At 36.9% G+C, this 24,390-nt stretch overlaps 1 protein-coding gene across 2 annotated transcripts in view; it reads right to left on the bottom strand.

Annotated features, from left to right (window-relative positions):
- Window positions 1–24,390, bottom strand: part of LOC131166375 (lysophospholipid acyltransferase LPEAT2) — a 65,296-nt gene that overhangs the window by 14,407 nt on the left and 26,499 nt on the right. For both annotated transcript variants that reach the window (XM_058124862.1, XM_058124863.1), the window contains exons 7-8: window positions 5,633–5,728; window positions 4,260–4,304 (exon numbers count right to left, since the gene is read on the bottom strand). In XM_058124862.1, the coding sequence (XP_057980845.1) occupies window positions 4,260–4,304; window positions 5,633–5,728 (141 nt within the window). The remainder of the gene's footprint in view (window positions 1–4,259; window positions 4,305–5,632; window positions 5,729–24,390) is intronic.

Genomic DNA, 24,390 nt, shown 5'->3' with positions numbered 1-24,390 from the left:
CAGTGATATTTCAACCAACTAAAGAATTCCCCTTTTCCCATCTCTCCTGCCTCACTGCCCAACCCATACAGCATTGGAAGATTCAACATTTTCATATGCCTTACCTTCATCTAGAGACTCGTTCCCACCAGTATTTTCCACATTATCACCCCCTATTCTTTCTTTGTTCCACATCTGTATTTGATCTGCTCATAAATCCTACACAAATGAAGGCTCACAGCTCAATCCAATTTCCAGGCCATTTTGACAATACTTTGCACTGAGCTTCCCAAGACCTAGAAGTAGCCGACCACCAGATTTCAAACTAATGGACTCTTATTAAGGGTTACTTGATTAATGCAGTTTGCATTCCTTCCACAAGCAATCCCTCTAGTACTGCTCAATCTGGTTTCAATTCAACTCTGTTATTTTTCTGAGTGTCATATTTCAATGCAACTCAGAGCTTCTTTAAGGCTTGAACATGGACAACAGTGCCAATTCACAGCTCCTGTTAAGGGTTACTTGAGTGTGCAGTTACAGTGCTTCAACTAGAAAAATGAATTCATTGATATAATATTACCTCTTAAAAGATTCTCAATTGAATGGACTCTTTGAGATCTAATTGATTTAAATTCACTCGGCAACTAGCTATAAGGTATAGATGTCCACTGCAGAGGGAAGACCTGTCATATTTCTCTTGCACTTTTTCCAGCTTCTTATTTCCCTGTGCTTTTGTTTCCAATAAAATATTTAACCACAAAAGTACATTGCATGAATTTTGAAGCCTAAATTTAAACACTGCAGCAAATTCGCCTCAATAAAAACAGATCAAACTCTTTCCCAGAAAACCTCTCAATACAAAAAATAAAAAAAGGTTTTTAAATGTGGAGAAAAAAAAAATGTGACCTCAAAGTGAAGTTTCAAACCGGTCCCATACAAAAAGGGCCAGTCAAATTTCAGGTTCCCAGCTCCCACAGATGTAACCAGTCATTTTGGGTCTGTGGAATGGAAGAATGTTCATTATGTTAGTTTACATGATTGGGAAATGGATAATATGGAGGCTTTTCATTTATTTTACTTGGTGGCGAATGAGGGATGGCCAGATGGGTGCATGTATCAAGTTGGAGGCTGGACAAAAAAAATTATTCTTTGATATAATATATTATGAAGCTTTGACTATGAAGGGTATGTACAGTTAACTACAGTTAACTCAGCAGTTTTACAGAGGTGTAATCCCCCAAAAAATCCATCTTTGAGTACAGCAGCATCAGATAATTATGTTACAGTTCACAATTCCACAAGAAGGCAAGTAGTTATTGCGACTTTCTGTTGTAGTATACGAAAAAGTAATGGAGAGACTATAGAAAACCATTCTGTTCATTATCCAGTCAATTCTGTGTCATGTTTCTAATTTCTTTGTGCTATTTCTTTGGTGTTGTATGCAAGGTCTTAAATTTCAATTCCGACTCAAATTTCAAAGCTCCAAAAGTACGGAAATTTTGATTTCGATGTCATTTTCGATTTTGATTTGAAAAAGTAATGGAACCTAGTAGTAAAGCATGGAATTATTTGTGAAACTTTAGAAATGGTTAAGAAACATAATAATATAAGTTATAGGACTAATATATTACGAAGTAAATACATATATGTTTTGTATGAGGTGTAAAAGTTGTAAAATAGTATGTGCATCAAACATATTTGTAAGATAATGTACATTAAACATATTCAGTTAATACAAATTAAATCCATAAATCATTTAAATGTTATTTATTATACAAATAATGATAATTTAGACATGAATGGTTAAATAAAATATTACTCTATGTTTATTTTTTCATATAATTTCAAAAGCACTTGTAATAATATTTTTTTTTTGGATAAAATAAATAAAATTAATTAAGATAGAAATTTCACTTCACTCCTAAATTTCTCATTTGACTTCTGACAAAATTTCATCGTATAGTTAAAATTGCGACAAGTTTCGCTAAAATTTCGAGATTTCAATAAATTTCGGATGATTTGTTGAGATTTCGACAGAAATTATGCAAGACGGAAATCAATTGTCATTTCGATTTTGACAAAAATCAGAAATTTCGACAATTCCATGGAAATTTAAGACCATGGTTGTATGAGGGTTATAAATTAATTTAGTTGGGGACAGGGATGGGAGTAGGAGTATCATTTGGGAGCTGCAGCTATTTGTCATATATGGGATGTTTGGCTGAAGGAAACAGAAGGAAATTTCAAGGCCAAGAGTGGTAGTTGGTGAGACTGAAGCAATATTTCTTTTGATCTAATTCAGTTAGTGTTCAGACCACCTATCCTTCCCCACGTCCTATTCCCCATGTTTATTTTCTGAATTTTTAAGATTCTTATAGTTGTTTTCTTTTTCCTTTTAGGTGGTGTACCTTTATGTGTATTGCTTCTGGCACAGGGATTCAAACCCTGTAGCATTTTTTTAATAAATTTAGAATTTGTCAAGAAAAGTAAAACCCAAATATTCCATGTTCATGACCAACATCAGACTTAACATAGAATGCCACACCATGGTATGTGCTATGAAAGCAAACCTGGGGGTACCAAGTGGCTAGGAGACATTAAAGCACACTAGCGCGGGTCTCAGGAGTGAGTCCCCACAGGAAAGGCACAAGCCACAAACGATTTGAGTAGGGGAAGTTGTCAATTAACATGCATTGAGTCGGTGAGTCCAATATTGGTTGTGCACTGGGAATGTCAGGGAGCGATTCAGGTTTCAAGGAATTAGTGAAGCAATTTAGTTGTGCTTATGAGGAAAACTTAGCAACAGCAACAGTGCTATTATAAAACCATGATGGCCAGTATCATGGAAGCAGTCAGGATAAAGAGGTGGCAAGAATGATGATGGTGGTGGTGGTATTGGCAAGAGATAGGTGGTGCAATGCTGTATCACAATGCAACCACTGATGGGATATGGTAATAGCTGTTGTTGTTCTGGTGGATGTAGTAGGGCTAAAAAGGTGGTGTTGAGGTGGTGATATATTTGAGCAATAGAAACCATAGAGACAGTGGTAAAGCCTATTCAGTGATTTTCATTGTGCTAGTCGTGGAGCTGAGTTGTTAAGGGATAATGAGACTTCCATTTGTCATGAGGGAGTACTAATACAATTCCACCTCTTTAAGTGGGCTTTGGTCAAAGGATCTTAAGCCCACAGATCAACTCTTCAGATCCTCCAATTATTTTTATAAATCCACCCTTAACATACCAGGCAAAAACAGTTTATGACTATTCAAATTCTAATGGAGAACATCAAGAAATTCACATTTACAACAATTAAGTAATTTTTTTTTTTTTTTTTATAAAGTAGGTTCTAATAGTAGCTTTTGGGAGTTTCATTTAGTCTTTATGACCTTTTCTGCACTGATTGTCACATTTTTTTTATTTAATTTAATGGTTTGAAAGGCTTACCTTGATTCAAAAAACTTCGATTTTCATATATGAATGAGCTTACTGACCCAAACCTGTCACATCTCAAATTTTAAGGTTTCATTTGGTTTTATATATATATATATATATATATATATATATATATATATATATATGCAGGCTATCAAATCCTTCCTCACTACCTCATTCCAAGTTATTTTAGATCTACCCCTACCCCTTTTTCATGCAGAAACACTACTCACAATTTTGCTACTAGGCTTGCGTTACAAATGTCCAAACCATCAATGCTGCCACTCCCTTACCTTATTTTTGACTGGTTCTATGCCAAGATAATTGTGTATGTGCTCATTCCTTAACTCATATTTTAATGTTATACCACTCATCTACCTTAACATTCGCATTTCGGCAACTTTTACTTTTTGTACATATTCCTTAATTCAAAACCCAAAGTGCGATTCTTTATTTCCTGATTTCCTCTTTAATTTTCTTTTCTTCACTTTATTTTCTTTTTAAATCTTTCTTCTCTTTCCCTCTAGCTAATTAGTTCAACATCAAAATTCCTCAAAGCACTGATATCTCTATTCAAAATTCTACAAACAAATGTGCCTATTCATTATGCACCCTATTCATGGCTATGTTTGTTAAATTTTCATACATACTCAAAGATAGTACTTCTTACAGTTATCCATTCATTGAAAAGAAAATTTTCAAAACGTTTGCATTTCTATACTGTTTTGACCTAATGTCAATGCATTCAAAATAATTATTTTCCATACATAACACTGTACAAGTATGAATTGTCTTGTCTACTAAAATATATAAAAAGAAATCGAGGCATTTAAATGCAAAGGCTCACCATTTCAACCCTGGCCATTTCAACCATATAGCCCATGAGTTCTTCCTGCACGGAGACATATTAGAGCCAAATTACTAGAGTTATTAAATATCTTAGATAAACAAACTTTAAACTCAAACTTAAAATAACAGATACATCTCCCCTCCACACACATTATGATATCCTTCCCAAAAATAATAATTCTACTGCACACAGGCAAACCATTCACCACCCAAATCAGCAGAAATTGGAAACGAAAATTGATTCCTAACCAAGCAGAAATCAAAATTATTGGAAATATTCAAATGATCTGTATTTAATCACTTATACACAAAAGTTAGTGGAAATCCATGATTTAAGATAAGTTATTTCTTTTTATTAAGACCTATCACAATGTCACCAGCTAATGATAAAATTTTGTAATGAATATGAATAATCAAACGGGAATGACATTTGAGTGGTTTTGGCATTTGTGTCTTGAAATTTTTAATGATAAAATCACTGGTGCATGAGGTAGTTTAACCAATTAATGGGAAGCAAGCTTATATATTTGGTATAATGAACATGTTACATACTATACTATCAATGTTGGCATTTGGAAACATAAAACAACAGCATGCGTGCTCTGCGATAATTTGGTAGCTGTCAGCTGCTAGCGCATTCCCCTTCATTTAAATCAACCAACAAGTTGATTTATATATTGTAAAAATCTGAAGGCTTAAAAAATGTATGCAATATTTTCTGTGGTACCCTCTACTTTTTTTCAGGTGTAGAAGACTTATGCGCAAGCCTCTCCTCAACGTGACATTCAATGAAACATTCTGAGTCTCCACCTTGAGCATCCCCAGGGGTTGAGGTGTACAAGTTGTGTTAATGCATGAATTGGAACATAAGGATCATACATAAACACAGTGTTAAAATTTTTTTGAAGCTTCTCTCTATTTTATTTTTGGATAAATTTTTTAACATTCTCACTTATTACCTTTTCTGAAAAACATAGGATCACTTCACTAAAACCAAATTTTATGTTTTTCAATATATATTTAGCATATAAAGACCTTTTACTAGATGTTTGAGAGACCAAGGATGCTTAAAGCAATTTAATTTTTTTAAGGCTTACATCCCATTAATCGGGGTACAAAAATGTAAGGTACTTTAACATTGCAGAAGACACTTCACTTTTTGAAACAGGAAAAAATAATTAATTAGAAATGGCCCAAAATCAAGTTCAGGGGAGAATCAACCACTTTGCAACAAAGAAAGAAGAGTAAGCAACATCGTTGAAAAATAATGAAACCATAGAATAGATTTCAAAAGGTATAACACACAATTAACTAAAAAAGAAGGAAAAAATTAGAAAAAAAAAAAGACAAAAAAATAAACTAAAAGGCTACCTGTTTTGACTGAGCCGCTCGTGTGAGAAGCATCAAGTCCCCATAGGAATGAGACGTTTGAACAACATTAAGGGCAATTGCAATGGCATGGCTAGTCTGCACATCCATAAGTATGACCAATGGAATAAAAATTTAAGCACATATGGCAAACCACATTGTTGTATTAAAACTGTATGCACCAAGCAACAATTGCCATGAGCTGAACAAATTTGCAATGGACAGCACCATTCAAAAATAAATAAATCACACCTGAAGAAACTAATCTAAGCAATATAGATGTAGAGAAACATTCAGACATGCCAAGACCATTGTCATGCAACTTTTTAGGGATGCAAGAGTCAATTCCTAGCCTCAATTACAAAAGCCAAAATTAATTAAACCATCTTTTAGCCAGTTTAACAGATAATCCAGAAGTCTAGCAAATAAACTCATAGAGGGTTTGCCCTGGTCAACCTCAACAGGGAAATCAGGCACAGAACAAGTTCTCTAAATCAAAGGAAAGGAACCCACAAACCAAAGGCTACAAAAAGTATGCAGAAAGATAACATCTACTTCATGCTAAAAACTTCTCCACCAACAGTAAGAAGTTCCATATATACAGATTACACACAATGCAGCTGCATATCCTTGCCCTCATGAAATGCACCTGTGGCATTCATCTGGGCCTAAATGCTCCGTAAATGTTTTATACCATGCCCACACACCAAAAATTTGGCAATTTTAACACCAATCATTACAAACCATCAATCTGAGCATTTCCATCGAATGATTATTTTAGTAGAGAATCCCATAAATTAGAAGCATTTGATGCAAATTCATCTCAAAATAAATAAATAAATAAATAAATAATTTTAGTACCCATAGACCAGAAATGCACAAGTAGGCAGACTTTTGTGCCTAGGTTCAATAATCAAATAAACAACTGTCAAGTCAGCAGGCACAGAAGCCCAATAAAAAAGATCAATGGCATGTCTAAGTAAAAGGAGGAGGGGGGGGGGGGGGGAGGGAGGTAAGCAAAACCATCTATGTTAAATATACAAAGGTTTAAATCTCAAGGCGAAGTAAATCACAAAAATGCGAGGGTTCCTGCATCATTCTAGATGTGAGCAAGTAAAGAAGCTAGTTCAAGAAACTAGGATTAGATTAGCAACTTGGAATATAGGGACACTTACGGAAAAAGCATGGAAATTGTGGACACAATGATTAGAAGAAAAATTAATAAAATTTGCCTTCAAGAAACTAAGTGGTTTAGGAAGAAAGCTAGAGAAATTGATAAATCAGGATTTAAACTTTGGTACACTAGAAAAGAACAACATAAGAATGGAATAAGAATTATTGTATATAAAAACTTAAAAGATAGCGTTGTTGATTTAAACAGAGTAGGGGATAGAATTATAAAAATCAACATGGTATTAGGCCAAAAAATAATAAATATCATTAGTACTTATGCTCCTCAAGTAAGCTTAGCAGAAAATCTTAAGAGACAATTTTAGAAAAAATATGGATAGTATTATACAAGGCATACTAGGGACTAAGAAAATATTCATAGGAGGAGATCTGAATCGACATGTTGGAAGGGATAATAAAGGTTATGAGAGGATACATAGAGGATATGGATATGGAGACAAAAATGAGCCTGGGGAGATGATCTTAGAATTCGCTATGTCATATGATTTTATTACAATGAATACTTGCTTTAAGAAGAGAGAAAAACACTTAATAACCTTTAAAAGTGGACAAAATAGAAGTCAAATAGATTTTTTTAAACTAGGAGGGTAGATCGTTTATCATGCAAGGATTGTAAAGTTATTCCAGGTGAAAGCCTAACCACACAACATAGAGTCTTAGTGTTAGATATATGTATTAAAAAATGGAACAAAAAGGAGAAAATAAACCAGTGTAAGAGAACTAGGTGGTAGAACCTAAGGGGGCAAATATAATATAATTTAAAGATAAAATGATCGAAGACGGGGATTGGACTATAGAGGATGGATAGATACAAATACTTTTTGGAGTAGATTAGCGAGCTATATTAAAAAGATAGTAAAAGAGGTAATAGGTGAATCAAGAGAAAAATTTTCAAATAGCAAAGAAAGTTGGTGGTGGGATAAAGATATCCAAAAAGCAATAAAGACAAAAAGAATTTGGTCTAAAACGTGGCAAAAATGTAGAAATAAGGATAATTTTGAAAAGTATAAAAAGGCAAGAAAAGATGCAAAAAACACCGTTAGTGAAGCTAAACACATATCATTTAACAGTTCGTATGATAGATTAGATACCAAAGAAAGGGAAAGATACATATTTAAACTTGCTAAAGCTAGAGAAAGGAAGAGTAAAGACTTAGGAAATGTAAAATGTATAAAAAGTGCGGATGATATTGTCTTGGTTAAGGATGAAGACATAAAAGATAGATGGCGAAATTACTTTAGTAAGTTGTTTAATGAAAACCAAATAGAAGGCTTAAAATTAGAATTGACAAATGAGGAAAAGACTAAAAATATGAGATTTATTCGCAAAATTAGAGTTAACGAAGTAAAGTTTGCACTAAAAAAGATGAAAAATGGAAAATCTATAGAATCGGATAACATCCCAATTAAAGTTTGGAAATGCTTAGGTGATAATGGAATTATATGGTTAACTAATTTTTTTAACATAATTATAAAAACTAAGAAAATGCTAGATGAATGCGGGAAAAGCACTATAATACCTATAAACAAAAATAAAGGAGATATTTAAAATTGTAATAACTATCATGGAATTAAACTTGTGACTCATATGATGAAAATGTGGAAAAGGGTAGTTGAAAAGGCTAGAAATGAACGTCTTAGAAAATCAATTTGATTTTATGCCTGAGAAATCTACCACAGATGCTTTATATCTTTTAAGAAGATTAATGAAAAATTTTACGAAAAAGAATAGGGACTTGCATATGGTATTTATTGACTTGGAGAAAGCATATGATAGGGTACCTAAGCAAGTTCTATGGTGGGTTTTAGGGAAAAAAAAAGAAAAGTGTATGTAGTAGGTATACTAATGTCATTAAGGATATGTATGATGGAGAAATGACTAGTGTAAGGACTATAGATGGAGAAACTAGAGAATTTCTAATTATCATAAGTGTACATCAATAATCTGCTTTGAGGCCTTATTTTTTGCTTTAGTGATGGACCAATGGCTTTCAAAATGAGGTTCCGTGGTGTATGTTGTTTACAGATGATATTGTACTGATTGATGAAACTAAGGGCGGAGTAGAGCCTAAGTTAGAATTATGGAAAGAAGCTTTAGAATCTAGAGGCTTTAGGATAGGATAAGTAGAAATAAGACAAAATATATTAAATGTAATTTCAGTAATGGCAGGAGGAATATTGGAGACAAAGTTAAACTTGACTATGAAGAAATAAATAGCACTTGTAGATTTTGAGACCTTGGATCTATCACGCAAGCTGAAGGAGAAATTGAAGATGATGTAATGCATAGAGTTAAAACAAGTTGGGTAAAATAGAGAAGTGCTTCAAGTGTGCTTTGTGATCATAGAATATCCTTAAAATTAAAAAGGAAAGTTTCATAAGACAGCTATAAAACCGGCTATGTTATATGGATCAGAACGTTGGCGACGAAGAAACAGAATATCCAAAAAATAAAAGTTATCGAGAAGAGAATGCTTAGATGGATAAGTGGTATAACACTAAAAGATAAACTAAGGAATGAACATATTCGCGATAAGTTAGGTATAACACCTATAAAAGATAAGGGAGGGACGCCTCAGATGGTTTGGGCACTTGCAACATAGGCCACATAGTGCGCCAGTGAGGAAGAGTGAGTTAGTTATTATGGAGGGGCAGTAGAAGGGATAAGGGTAGACCTAAAATAACTTGGAATGAAATAGTAAGAATTTAATAGCCCTGAATTTGTCAAAATAAATGGTTCATGATCACATAAATTGGCGGAAAAGGATTCATATAGCCGACCCCACCTAGTGGGACTTAAGGCTTGGATTGTTGTTGTTGTTGTTGTAATTCGGTCACTTGAACCATGAACATCCCTAGGAGTAGACCTAGAATAACTTGAACTGAGACACTTAAGGATTTGACAGCACTCCAACTTTTGAAGGATATTACCCTAGATTGTGCAAAATGACGGAGGAGGTTTATGTACCCAACCCAACATAGTAGAAATTAAGGTTGGTTGTTTGTGGCTTGCTTTTATTACTATCAAAAAAAGTCAACCAAGTACATGACCAGGGTCCCACCAATTGGACTGAGGCACTTAAGGATTTGACAGCATTCCAACTTTTGAAGGATATTACCCTAGATTGTGCAAAATGATGGAAGAGGTTCATGTGACCAACCCAACATAGTGGGAATTAAGGTTAGTTGTTTGTTGCTTGCTTTTATTACTATCAAAAAAAGTCAACCAAGTATATGACCAAGGTGCCACCAATTGGGAGCACATACTAAAACAGACCCTAGCCTACAAATAGTTTTGTGACAACAATGAGAAATAGGTTACATAATTGTTAGATCTCCAACTTTGTGATGCTATATCTCACTCAACATTCATGCATTATTGATGAAATTGGTTCGGTCAGAAAGCTTTCACAAAATGGAACCATGTTTCATGTGTGAACTTCTTTATTAACCCATCAAATTTCAAATTTCATGTTCCAAGATATCACAAAATCTGCATTGGAATGGAGCATGGTTGGCCATCTTGGGTTGCTTTTTCTGCTGAGAGGGTTTTATAGCCACCACATTTGTCACCTGAAAGGCAGAAACCCATCAATGACAGCAAAGTTTCTCTAAATCCCAATTTAGATTTCATGGATTCAGTGTTTCACACATGCTTCAAATCTAATATTGCAAAAGAGAAGGATTTGATCATTGAATGCACCATCATCTCCGTGGCACAAAAGAATAAAATTTTTAGGGTTTTAGGGCTGGGAGTCCTTGATAAATATAATATTGATGAACCTACAAAACTGCACATTTCACAAAGATAACTAATTACCTAGGAAAATGTTCTAGCAAAACTTCCCCTACTTGCCCCACTCAACCAAAGCACATGCTGCTCTAATGTAGGCAAGAGAGGAGGCAAAGGAGATTGAGTCAAAATTTTTCTAGAAAGACACATTATGAGTACTCCAGTGGCCAAGTATTATGGATTAAAAATACAATCACTAGCTGCAAATCACCTTCAATGATAAGCAACTTCCAACCCATCGAAACGGCTACCCTTCAGCTAAATGAGCTGCCAGGGCCCCACCAAGCATAGGCATGTTTGGAGTATCGGCACAAACCCAAACATCCAAGACTAGGCCTTACAGTTACCTCTGGAAGGCAAGCTGGCTGATCTTTTGGCCTACTAGACACATCAAAATTAAAGGATTCTGTAGTTGAGCAGGGAGCCAAAGGCCATTTCTCAACCCATTTGGATGTGTCTGGGTTGGTTGATTCTTCATTCAGAGACTAATGCAGAGGGAGATTGCTAAGGTCGATTGAATTCCTCATATACCATAGAGGAATGATTAATCTATGTTCCTTAGAAAAGAAGCTTGTTCCTCACTGGTCAAACTTTGTCAGAAAGTACCACGGTCTTAAATTTCGATTTCAACTCAAATTGCGAAGCTCCAAAAGTACAGAAATTTTGACAGAAATTTTGATTTCAATTTGAAAAAATAATGGAAACCAGTAGTAGAACATGGAATTCTTTCATGAAGCTTTAGAAATGATTAATAGACATACTAATGTAAGTTTTAGGACTAATATATTACAAGTAAATACATCTATGCTGTGTATAAGGTGGAGAAGTTGTAATATGATAGTGTCAAACATATTTGTAGGATAATGTACATTAAACATATTTAGTGAATCAGTTAATACAAATGAAATTCATAAATTATTTAAATATTAATTATTATACAAATAATGATAATTTAGAAATGAATAGTTAAACAAAATGTTGTTGTAAGTTTATTTTTTCATATTATCTCCAAAGCACTTGTAATAATCATTTGTTTAGACAAAATTAATTTAAAGAGAAATTTCATTTTACTTCTAAATCCCTCATTTGAATTGCGAGGAAATTTCATTACATAGTTCAAATTTTCAACAAGTTTTGCTAAAATTTTGATATTTCGATAATTATGGATGATTTGTTGAGATTTCAACAAAAATTATGCAAGAAGGAAATCGAAAGCAATTTCGATTTAGAGGGTGGCAAAAATCGAAAATTTTGACGGAAATTTCAACAATTTCGTGGAAATTTAAGACCATGAAAAGTACTGCCGTGAAGAGTGGGAAGTTTACCTCAACAATTCCCTCATAAAATATGATAATTTTTAAAAACCCAATCAAATACTAATAATACAATCACCTCCTCCAAAAAATCATAAAATACATAAAACTATTACAGGTATTACATGCTTAGAGTGTGAGTCTCTATAGATGGGATGGGACACAACTTCTGAGGAACAACCATTAGGAACAACAATCGAAGAGACATGCCATATAATATGTAAAGATTCAGAACCACTTGAAAGAAAACCCACTTGGGAGCATAAGGATGAAATGGAGGAGATATAACCCTAACCAAACTTATATTAACCCCCAGTTGAGATGCGATGCTATGCCTTTATTTTTCTCTATATTGTATATTTTGTAATAATTAAGCTCTCAAGGGGTTTCTCACTCCAAATGACTTCCTCCTGGTGACTTATCAGTACCTATAGGACCCTCTAGACCAACCATGCTCGTTGCCAATGCACAGTATGAGAGAGATGACAATTTGAAATCTAAAATTGGCATGTGTAATATGGAAACCAATCTCACATATCACTGCTTGGTGTCACGGTCCGACTATTTTCACACCATTGTGAAAGGATCGTGCGGCGCTAGCTAAAGTACTCTTGTTTAACTAGCTAGCCTATCGTTTACCAACATTCATCCACGAAACACATTGATAAGCATTCAATCAAATGGCAACGGAAATAGTAAGCATTCATGAAAGCAGTGGCAAGCAAGCAGTAAACATTGAATCTCCGCAATTCATTAACAATACCTCCGTTGAAAATGTGTGTTTAGCGAGAGAGACAAGTAGGCTAAACACGTTGACAATAGCTAGTGAGTTTTACAATGACTAATGAACACTCACCCTCCCCTAAAGAGGTTTTTATGTAATTATCATCCTAACACTAGGAAATATCAAAGTGACCGAGGAGTCATACTGTCTTATTTGGCATACAAAGACACTACTAGTAGAAAATAACCCTACACTAGTATTTACATGATGGAAACCCATCCCAAGCACACGAGACAAGCGGTCACAGGCAAGCATAATGCCCTGAACAAGCTTAGCTCGTGACATTCTCCCCCACTTATGCGGTTGATGTCCTCGTAGACTATGGAGGAAGGTACACTTCAAGTTTGTTCACGAACGGTTGAATATCTTCCGCAGAAATCCAGCTAATTTCTTTGTCATCAAGGCATTTTCACTTCACTAGGAACTTCTGCCGCTTCTTCCTTGAGGATATGAATTTTCTGTCTGCAAGGATCTCTTCAACTTCACGTCTGTCAAGTTGCACTTTCTTCAACTCTGCTCTGTTGGACTGACTTCTGCTCAGGTCATTGGTGTCGGCGTTGAACGGCTTGAGACAGCTGACATGAAACTGCGGCCTTCTCCTCGAATCTGCCCACTTCTTTATCTGCTTAGAAGCTTTCTCCAGATAAGCTCAGGCAAACTCTGCATTCTGTCTCCATTCTCTAGTGAAGATGTACGCCCTGGGACTCTTTCGTTTGTATGGCTCACCCACTGTGTGAGGTAACAGCGGCTGGTGGTCTATAACAAGCTCAAAAGGGCTCTTGTTGGTTGTTGAGCTCCTTTGGGCATTGCCACTTAACGGAGCCACATCAAGTAGTTGCACCCAATTCTGGTTGTCGTTGACAAAATGGTGCAAGCACTCTTCTAGTAGCTCTCTGAGTCTCTTCATCTGTCCATCTGTCTGTGGGTGATCGAAGATATATCAAGGTGTGACCTGAATAACCTAAAAAATTCTGTCAAGAAGTTGTCAGTGAACATTAAGTCTCGGTCACAAACAATAACTTGGGGAACACCCCAATATCTCACAAAATAGTCACAAGGAACAATTGTGCCGTCTCCTTTGCCGAACAGTACTTTGGTGCAGCTATGAACGTACCAAACTTCCTCCACTCCCCCTTGTCTTGTTGGCAAGTGAAACAAGTACAGGTATAATCAACCACATCATCCCGCATGTGCGGCCTATAATACAGACTGCTTCAGTAGTCCTGTCATTGGAGTCATTCACAGCGAATACCCCTCAACGAACTTCCTGCAATAATTAGTAAGGCCAAGAAAGGAACGCAACTCCTTCACTGTTGTGGGGATCTTCCGTTCTTAAATCATCCTCACCTTCTCCATACCCCTCCAGACACGACCTTGTTCAACCACATGACCAAGGAATTTGTTGCTTCGCTGAGCGAAAGAGCATTTCTCTTTCTTCACATACAGACTGTTTACCCTCAGCCTGTCGAACACCTTCCGTAGATACTCTTCATGTTTCCTCTGAAACAACACCGATGCTCCCAACGGTATTTTGGAAGGGCGAACACATCCCGCTTCCAATTTATCAAGTTGTTTCCCCAACTCTGCTATCTCTGGAGGCGCCATCCGACATGACCCTTTTGCAGGTGGTTCCACTCCTGGCAACAACTCAATCTCATGCTCCACAATCCGTCGTGAAGGCAAATTATAAGGCAGCTTATCCGGCAACACCTCCTTGTACTCATCCAACACCGCTTGGATGGTCGTAGGCTTCAGCTCTTGGCCTACTTCTTTGTCTACCACCACCGTGGTTAGACATGTCTGCTCACCTTGACCCAATCCCTCATTTAGTTGTATGGCTAAAAGGGATTTCCTGTCGTCTCCTTTCGTTGTAACGACTTGCACCATGCACGAGTGATCTCCCATCAGACACAGGGAACTAGCCGAAGGCATCAGCACTGCCCTCGTCCCCCTTAGGAACTACATTCTTAGAATGACTGGAAAGCCATCCAATGGCACCGCTGTGAAATTCGCATGACCTTCCCACTGTCCAAACTTTATAGCCACTTGCTTGGCTACTCCCAGAATAAGCTGGGCTACAGAATTAACTGCTTTCATGCGTCTTATATCCTTCTTTAAGGATAAATTGAGTCTCTCTACTTCCAACTGTGAAACAAAATTATGAGTAGCCCCTGTATCCACCATAGCGCGGCTACTCTTCCCATTTATTCAAGTCCACAAACATTAACCCTTTTGCTTGTGTAACTTTCAGTGCTTTTACCTACTTTTCCAATGCATTCACCTGCCGCATTGCACCTACCCTCGAGGCATCATCCTCTTCCTCCTCGCTTTCCACCCCTTGTCCCGAAGTGGAAGCTTGTAAGGCATTAAGTAATCCCTTGTGTTGACACTCACTCACTTTGTGAGGTCCTCCACACAAGTAGCACGAAATTTTACTCTTCCCCTTTCCATTGGGTGTGTTGAACCCTTGAGACGACTAAACTTCCTTTGAGGTTGATGATTTAGAGTCGACTCCCCCACTCTTGGGTTTGCCTTTCTTGAAAGACTTTCCATTGTTTCCCTCTTCGCCAAACTATTTGGACGAAGCGATATTCTCACCAACGTAGTCCGTCAAGCGTTTCGCAATAGCTTGTGCAGTAGACAAGTCTTGAACCTTTTGCATATGAAGTTCAGCTCTTGCCCATGGTTTCATCCCCTATAGAAAATAGAACAACTTGTCCTTCTGCGACATATCCTGAATATCCAACATCAAAACAAAAAATTGTTTCACATATTCCCTGATTTACCCCATATGCTTGAGATCTCTCAGCTTTCTCCTTACATTATACTCAACATTTTCAGGAAAGAATTGGGCCTTGAGCTCTCTCTTCAAGTCTGCCCAACTATCGATTACACAACTTCCATTTTCAATTTCTTTGTACTTGGTACGCCACCATAGTTTGGCGTCACCAACTAAGTACATGGTCGCAATATCCACTTTCACCTATTCTGAGGCCATCCTTATAGCGCGAAAATACTGCTCCACATCAAACAAGAAATTCTCCAACTCCTTGGCATCACAGGCACCCCCATATGTCTTGGGTTTCGGTACCTTAGTTTTGCAAACTCCCAGAGTGTTGGAGTTTCCCATAGCAAGAACCATCAGATTCAGCTTTGCATCTAGATCCACCATCCTAGATTACAAAGTTTTCACTGTATGGCGAAAGTCCTCTAACATCTCACCTAGCAAACTAGCTTGATGTTTTTGTGATCCCATCACTTCATCAACAAGTTCTCTCATCTGGGCCACCTCCGCGGCCACAGTGTTGGTTGTTGCCTCAACCTGTGCTTCCAGCACGCTGATCCTCTTAGCATTGTTTGGTGCCATGGTCACTTACCAAAGCTATCCAAATCCCACAACGAAGGTAACTGAATTCTCGTAGCAACTGAGCCTTAGCTCTGATACCAAGTGTCACGGTCCAACTATTTTCACACCATTGTAAAAGGGTCGTGCGGCGCTAGCTAAAACACTTTTGTTTAACTAACCAGCCTATCGTTTACCAACATTCATCCATGAAACACTTTCATTAGCATTCAATCAAATGGCAACGGAAATAGTAAGCATTCATGAAAACTGTGGCAAGCAAGCAATAAACATTGAATCTACACAATTCATTAACACCACCTCCGTTGACAATGTGTGTTTAGCAAGGGAGGCAAGTAGGCTAAACACGTTGGCAATAGCTAGTTAGTTTTACAATGACTGATGAACACTCACCCTCCCCTAAAAAGGTTTTTATGTAATTATAATCCTGGCACTAAGAAACATCAAAGTGAACGAGGAGTCATACTGCCTTATTTGGCATACAAAGACACTACTAGCAAAAAATAACCATACGCTAATATTTACATGATGGAAACACATCCCAAGCACACGAGACAAGCAGTCACAGGCAAGCATAATGCCCTGAACAAGCTTAGCTCGTGACACTTGGCATTGGAGATAATGCAACTTGAAAATCAAAATCTGGAATGATTGACGAATGACTTTGCATCCATAAAATGGTCAAATAGTGACTATTTCCAATGAACATGGTTTCAAATAGTTGATTGTTATCAGAGCTTTCCAACGATAACAATTTTATCAAGATAGGGTGAATATTGAGTAAAACAAAAGGTCAAATGGTGACCGTTTCCAATGAACATGGTTTCAAATAGTTGAATGTCATCAGAGCTTTCCAACCATAACAATTTTATCATGAAAGGATGAATATTGAGTGAAATGAAGCATCACAAAGTTGGCAATGAAAAAATGTCAACCCTAAAGAATGATCTCATCTTTCATCACAAGCACCCCTTGCAGGCGAGGCCATGTGTGAGTATGGGCCATCTAGTTGCTCCACTACTATTTACTTTTTCATTGACTTATATTTGATAGAAGGTTATGTAATTCTAATATATTTTTAAAAAATAAAGAACAACTGATATTAACTCCCCTTTTGTATGTGGAAGTGGGGACATCCATTGCCTTTCACTGCTTATGGGAGTGTCTGAAAAAGGACCCTGAGCCCCCTACCACATCTCATATTTTTTTTCCCCTGTTTTTGTTAGGACCTTGGAAGAATAGTCAATGTAATTGTTTGTATATGGAATCTACACTCATTTTTTTCTTAAAAAGAAATATAATAAAGAAAAATAATAAAGAGAATTACAAATCTAAGTGAGAGACTAATAAGATGGTTCTTTTGAATGAGTTGCTCGATTCTTTTCCTGTTCATTTGGGGAGTGATAAAAGGGTTTGGAGTGTATATCCTTCTGAAGATTCTCTTGTAAATCTTTTTTCAACTACTTGACTTGTGATTCTGCTGCGGATCCTTTGCTTTGTATCATTTGATTTAGAAAGCTAAAGCTCCCTCAAAAACAAAAGCTTTTATTTGGACTGCAGTACTTGAAAGAATTAATAAAAATGATTTTCTTTAGAAGAGAAGACCTAATAAGGCCTTTTCACACAACATTTGTGTCCTTCGTACAAGTAGTGAACAGACTTGTGCACATCTGTTTCTTCATTGCCCTTTCACATTCACTATTTGGAATACGTTATTCTGTATATATGGTGAAAATTGGGTCTATCCACACACTTTGAAGGTCTTTTATAACATTACTTTCAGGGGTTTGGCAAAGAAAAGGATAGGAAAGCTCTATATGATGTTGCACTGCTATGGCTATTATTGGGTTTGTTTGTTGGGCAGGAATGCTAGAATATTCAAAGGTATGGCTACTGCTAACAATTTGCTTTGGAGTAGAGTGCTATATCTTGTGTTGCAGTGGCTGTCAGCAAATGGTTTTTCCCATCATGTTTCTCTAGAAGATTTGCAGCGGGATTGGTTGGCACCATTACATTGAGTTTGGTTCTCTGTTTAGGTTGCATTCTTTGTACCTGATTTCTACTGATGTAAAGGGAGGATGTCTTATTCTCCCTGTCTTACCTTTTTTCTTTTCCATACTCTTTCTAAGTTTCTGGTGTACATTCTTCTCTCTTTTTATACAATTCTTTGTTTATCAAAATAATAATAATAAAGAGAATTACAGCCTAAGAGAGTACAAGGAATCCTAAAAAAAAAGAGAAGAAAAAGCCAAAAAATAATGAGAAAACCAAAAAAAACAAACTAACAGAACCTAATTAAGGAAACCCTCTTCTTTTAAACCCTGCCATCATAATTCACTGAGCACTGTAAATTCGCTAATCCTCACTGGCCTTTCTTCACCTTCCTTGTGCCACCACCCAGGCAAACTTCATTTCCTCCAGGAGCAGACAGCCATAACCCCATCTTATCCAATAGTGTTGGGCTTGCACAAGAATAGGCAAAATCCCATCTGAAAAACATTGCTGCTCACACCCTCCATTGGAGATGGTGGCCCAATATGATAGGTCCCCAACCCCAGGTAAGTCAGATGACTCAAGACAAAATTCCATACTGTTCCCAAAATTCATCCAATAACAAACCATCATCACAGGAGAACTCATTGGGGACACCACTTTCATCCTCTGACATATCTCCCCCACACTTTTTCTCCTTACCCTCTTCAGCTGAATCCCTACCATGACAGCCACCTGTACCACCGCTCGCTAAGAATAAACCTCACTGCTCCTGGCTTTATCACAACTATTTCCCTCATCACTACACTAATCCCCCACAGCTCCAAGCTTAACCTGAATATCATCCCCACAAATTACTTGAGCCTTCATATCCCTATTCTCATCAATAGATACCACATTTCTCATCCCCTAAAGAAGCAGTGAAAAGGTTTGGGCTCCAGCCGTTCGTCCAAATGCTGCAAAGGGTGCAGCAAGATCAAAAATTCAGAAACAAGCTTCTGCAACACAGGGTACAGAAGACTCTTCCGATGACTCAGATTGTGATGACGAGGCTCAGGTATGCCAAAATCTTGAAAAACAGAATGCTATGGGTTTAAAAGAAAACCGGAGTGATACATTTCGAGATGGTGTGGTGGGTAAAGACATTGTCAGTAAGGCGTTGGTTGGTAACAGTGGTGAGGCTGCTGCAGTTTGTTCTGGGAAAATCAGCACTTCCAGAGTTTCCTGTGCACCATTTGCTCGACAGAATGTCACAAAGGATGATACAGTTGGTACAAATGGTGCTAATGCGCCAAGTGTTTATCAGAATGCCACAAAAGGAGGGGTGAAAGAGTTCTTCACGAAAGGGGACAAGAAGATGTCGTGGGCTGAGTTGTTTGCTAAGAACAGACTCCAAGAAAATTTGGTGCTCTCCCAGTCTTTGATTTGGGTGGTGAAGAAGCTCTTATTGAGGATAAGGACATGGTTGACCCTGAAGAGAAGCAGAAGTTTTGCTTGGCAGGTTACTTTGCAGGCAAATTTCCAGGAAAAGTTGCTCTTAATGCGATTGTTGAATCTTGGCACGTTAAGGCTGAGATTTTTCATCATAAGAGTGGCGGGATTATTTTCAGGTTTTGCAAAGAAGAGGACATGTTTCAGGTGCTGCAAGGTGGTCCTTATCTTGCCTTTGGTCGGCCTATGTTCCTTAAAAGGTTGCCAAACATGTTTCAGTTCAATAATGAGGAATTGAGCATTTTGCCTGTTTGGGTTCAGTTGGAAAATCTTCCTCTTGATCTTTGGACATTGAATGCTTTTGGGAAGATTTATTCTGTTTTGGGATGTCCAGTGCATGCAGATAAACTGACTACCAACAGGGAAAGTATATCCTTTGCCAGGGCATTGGTAGAGGTTGATGTTGCCAAAGAATTGAAGACTTGTGTGAAAGTCCTTCTGCCTAATGGTCAGTCTTTTATTCAAGCGGTGTCTATGAGAATGAGCCCAAATTCTGTAAGTTCTGTAATATGCTTGGTCATGCAGAGGTGAACTGCAAGAATAAGAAAGAACAGGAACAGAAGAAAGGTAAAAACAAGAAAGGTCCTGCCTCCAATGAGGGGTCATTGATGTTTTCTTGGACTCTTGTAAGACCATTGACAACCAAATGAAGACGGTGGTTGATGGTGGCAAGAGTAAAAGCTCTGGTGATGGTTCTAACACTGCATGGTCCAAAGAAACAAAAAATACTTTTGCTTCCTCTTCCACGCAGGGGGAGAGTGAAAGTGGAAAGAAAAAGGATAAAGGTAATGTCTCCCTTCCTAATTTGGAAAATCATGGTGTTGATGTTGATGAAAAGATTAAGGATAAAGAAAAAGCTGCCGTTGTGACTACGAATAGTGGCATGCAGGGATGGTGTGTTCACAATGAAGGGGATGATAAGGTGCAGGGATGATGAATTCATCCTGTGAAAAGTAAAAATAGGAATATGGGGTCTAGGCCTCCTTGAGGTCTGTTCATCTTGAGTTCCCTTTGTTTTCTGGGTATGCCCAGTTTTGATTGTATTTGTTGCTAGGTTTTTTTTCCTAGTTTTGATGCTGCTTGTTTAAACCTTTGTGCCCCGGGTATGCCCAGGTTTGATTGTGCTTGCTTCTAGGTTTTTTCCTAGTTTTGATGCTGCTTGTTTTGATTGGGAGCTTTAGCCTCCCTGCTCAGTGTATGTTTGGAGTTTTATGTACATATTCCTTTTGATCAATACAATTTACCCTTTACTGATAAAAAAAAAAAGAAGCAGTGAAATCAGTGACTTCCCAGAATTATACTAGAGCCACTCCTATCTTTTCCTGATCCCAGCTTACCAAAAGCAACAGATACAATATCCCTTGTTGATGAAGAAGATGCAGCTGACTCCTCCAATTGCAGAAGAAACTATTTTGGAAGATAAGATTTGTCATTTGCCTTTAAATCTTGAGGGACCACCCTTGTCATCTGCAAATTTTGAATCTGAGGCTTATTCATGTTTTCAGCTAGATTTAATGGCTTACTCATATTTCGGGCCTGATGACTATAGGACATAATGGGCAGCATATGCTTCAGTTGTGGATGTGCTGGGCTAATTGAATCCTGCCAATTAAACATATCCAATTCTTTTCAAAAGCCTAATCTAGCCCAAATCCCTTAAGACCACACCAGTTGTTCCATTTACGTTAAATTTAATACAAAGCCCAAGTCCAAAATCACCCATATGCCTGGACCATCTTTTAGTTACTAGGCCCTCTACGGCCCACCCATGCCCGAGCCCATGCAGCCCTTCTCCCTTCTACCTTGCAAACCAGCTAACCCTAAATTCTCCAGTGCTCCTGCCTCCTCCTTTCTACACATCAAGGCAGCTGAACAAGTATTAATCTTCACCGCCACTGCCTTTGAAAACTAATCCCTGGAAGAAACCATTTTTCCACTACATGAAGCACAAACTAATAATTATCATCCTTCCTCTAATTATTCAACCCCATCAAAACATCCTCCCAACATTTTAGCCAAATATCCTTCAAACCTAGAACAGGCCTAAAAACCCTTGTAATCCATCCACAAAAATTCTCCAGCTAAACCCATGCAAGCCCCCCACCCCAGCCCCATGGAACAAAAATGGAATAATCCTTACCTCTAGAAATTATAAGAACTTCCGAAAATTTTCTGTCCAGTTGGTCTAATTGGCACCAAATACTCAAATCAGCCTAACCTTTTCCTGCAAATGAATGTACTCACACTTTAAATAATCCACTGAATAGCCAACAATGACAATTTCAATTTCCAAATTTGATTCTTCTGAGAAATAATAACAAATGTCTCTCCTCCAAACTATTGTAGCCTCAAACTGAAGGACTTCCCCTTGCTTCATGTAGGATTTCTTTCCATCAACACAAAACCCCATCCCTTGATGTGAGAATGATAAGGTATCTTTGCCAAAGTTGTCAAATTAAGATTTGAATCATGAATTGAAATTCCAATTTTAGGAATAGATAATTGGGAATCAAATCAAATCGTAAGATTCAGTGCGAATTTCCAAAATCAATTCTAAATGACATGCATATATTTATTATATGAAAAACAAGCAAAATAGTAAAATACATCTAAATTTTTACAATAAAAAAATCATATTTTGATGCATATGCTTTCCCTAAAATACTAACAGTAAGGAGATGAGCCAAGAAATATTAATAAAAAAAAAAAAAGAACTTTATGTTGTTTAAGGGAAGGAATCAAGAAAAAATAATAAAAAACTGATATTTTGTGTTTATCAACAATTAAAATATTAATATTTCATGCATATTCTTTGTTGAGTTAAAAAAGGGGAAAAAAAACTTATTAACCTTAAAAAATGATAATAATTGAACAAACTATCAAAAAACCATCTTTTGAATCTTAATAATACAACGAAACAAGAGTATCATCTTAGCTGATAAGTGTTTGCCCCTTCTTCTCAATTGTAGAACACTATACTCCTCCAAGAGTGAACAGGTTTTGTGAAGGCAATAAAGAAAATGCTATCTTGGGTTTTGAAAATAACTGGGTCTGTCAAGATATGATAGGTCCAGAATCGTGTGAATTGATGGACTTAGATCAATTCATTAGATTCATGAGGTGAATCGATAAACTCAGCTTCAGTTGTTTCTAGATTTTCTAGTAATATTCAAATCAATTTGGTAAGCATTTAACACCAATCATGTGAATCAAATCATAAATCATAAGATTCTAACAACTATGATCTTTGCTTTGTCATAGGCCTAAATGACCAGAGAGAGAGAGAGAGGATTTCCCCTGCAATGGGAAGGTCCAGCGCCATCCCCTCAGTGGCTGCTGATAGGATCTGAAAGTGGGAACAATGATCGCTAAAGCCAATGCACTAGGATAATTTTTCAAGAAATGAGACCTCCTCTTTCCCGTAATTTGTTTATATGAATCCATCGGGTCAACAATGCAAAGACATACTGAAGCACAGAAAACTGCAAAGAAGTCATTTCAGAGATGGAGAAAAGTGTCACTGAGGGATCAAACAGGATAATGAACTGTAGGAGAGGGATTATATTAAATGTTTGGTTACCACAAATATTTATTTCAGGAAAATTATTTCACGATACAAAAAATTTATGTCAAGAATTTTTCCTGACCCCGATCATTCCCAAGGATATTTTAGACCATTGGTAGCTTAGTGAAGGAACCTATATAATTTATTTCATTATTTTCATAATTAGTTCACTGCCATTTGGTAATTAGGTTCATAGAATATATGCATCTATTTCAAATTGCACATCTTTATCTGAATGCTTTGGGTTGGGCACGTAGCCATGGACTGTCTCTGGTAATTTTGAATTGATCATCATTTTGGAAACATAAAACCCATTCATATAGCTAAGTATTTGAAAACTGTTCTGCATTATGAAATATGCTTATTTTGAATCAAATTACTCGACTATTTGAACAAAAATTTAGAACAAGCATAGAAACATTAGATTATAAAATATTAAAATAAATTTCATGATGAATTCTTTGAAAATATATGATGATCATGGACATTTGATCCATTTCAGAATGTTGGGAGATTTTGGAGGTCATTGTTAAATATTTCTCAATCTAACAATGATTTGACCAGGTTAATGGGTGCAAGGATTGGTACTCTGTTCAGAAAATAGTTGCTTTGGGCCCCAACACACAGGTCAAATGTGTTTTTGGTTCCACACCAGTGGAACTTAAGTATGACTTTAGGCCTGGAAAAAAAGATATCACGTACCCATGGCTATGAAGACCATTGAGATTGGATTTTTTTTTTCTTGTGACAAAGAAGATATCATTAATAGATAAAGAATTTACAGGAGGGAGGATGAAATAATCTCCCAAGACAAACTAAGACAATCCAAAACTAAACAAATAAAAATAACCAAAAGAAAAGAGATTATGAAGTCAGCATGTTTCTCCAATCTCTTTGAAACTCTTGGAAGTTTGCCTCTCTAAAAAATCTATAACTGACACACCACAGTAAGGCCAACTACTTAAATTTTCTCCCAAACCAGCAACTGGTTTAAATTTTCCCAGAAAATATCCGAGTATTATGTTCCATCCATAAAACCACCAAAAAACAAAAAACCACACTTCCATAAAGTTGCCCTATCCTTCCTTCTACCAAAGCCTATGAAGGATATATCTAAAAAGTCTTCCACTAAAGGAGGGCAAACCCAGCTTTCTCCCATAACGCCAAAAAGCATATTCCATATCCTCCAAGCAAATTCACGATACAAAAGAAGGTGAGAAGCTGTTTCAAAGTTCTTGTAATAAAGCACACATACATCAGGAGACAGAC

The sequence above is a fragment of the Malania oleifera genome, chromosome 10 (assembly GCF_029873635.1).
Source record: "Malania oleifera isolate guangnan ecotype guangnan chromosome 10, ASM2987363v1, whole genome shotgun sequence".
In the NCBI taxonomy this organism is placed as follows: Eukaryota; Viridiplantae; Streptophyta; class Magnoliopsida; order Santalales; family Ximeniaceae; genus Malania; species Malania oleifera.
Note: the sequence above shows the minus strand (reverse complement) of the source record. Positions and strands in the feature narration are given on the sequence as shown.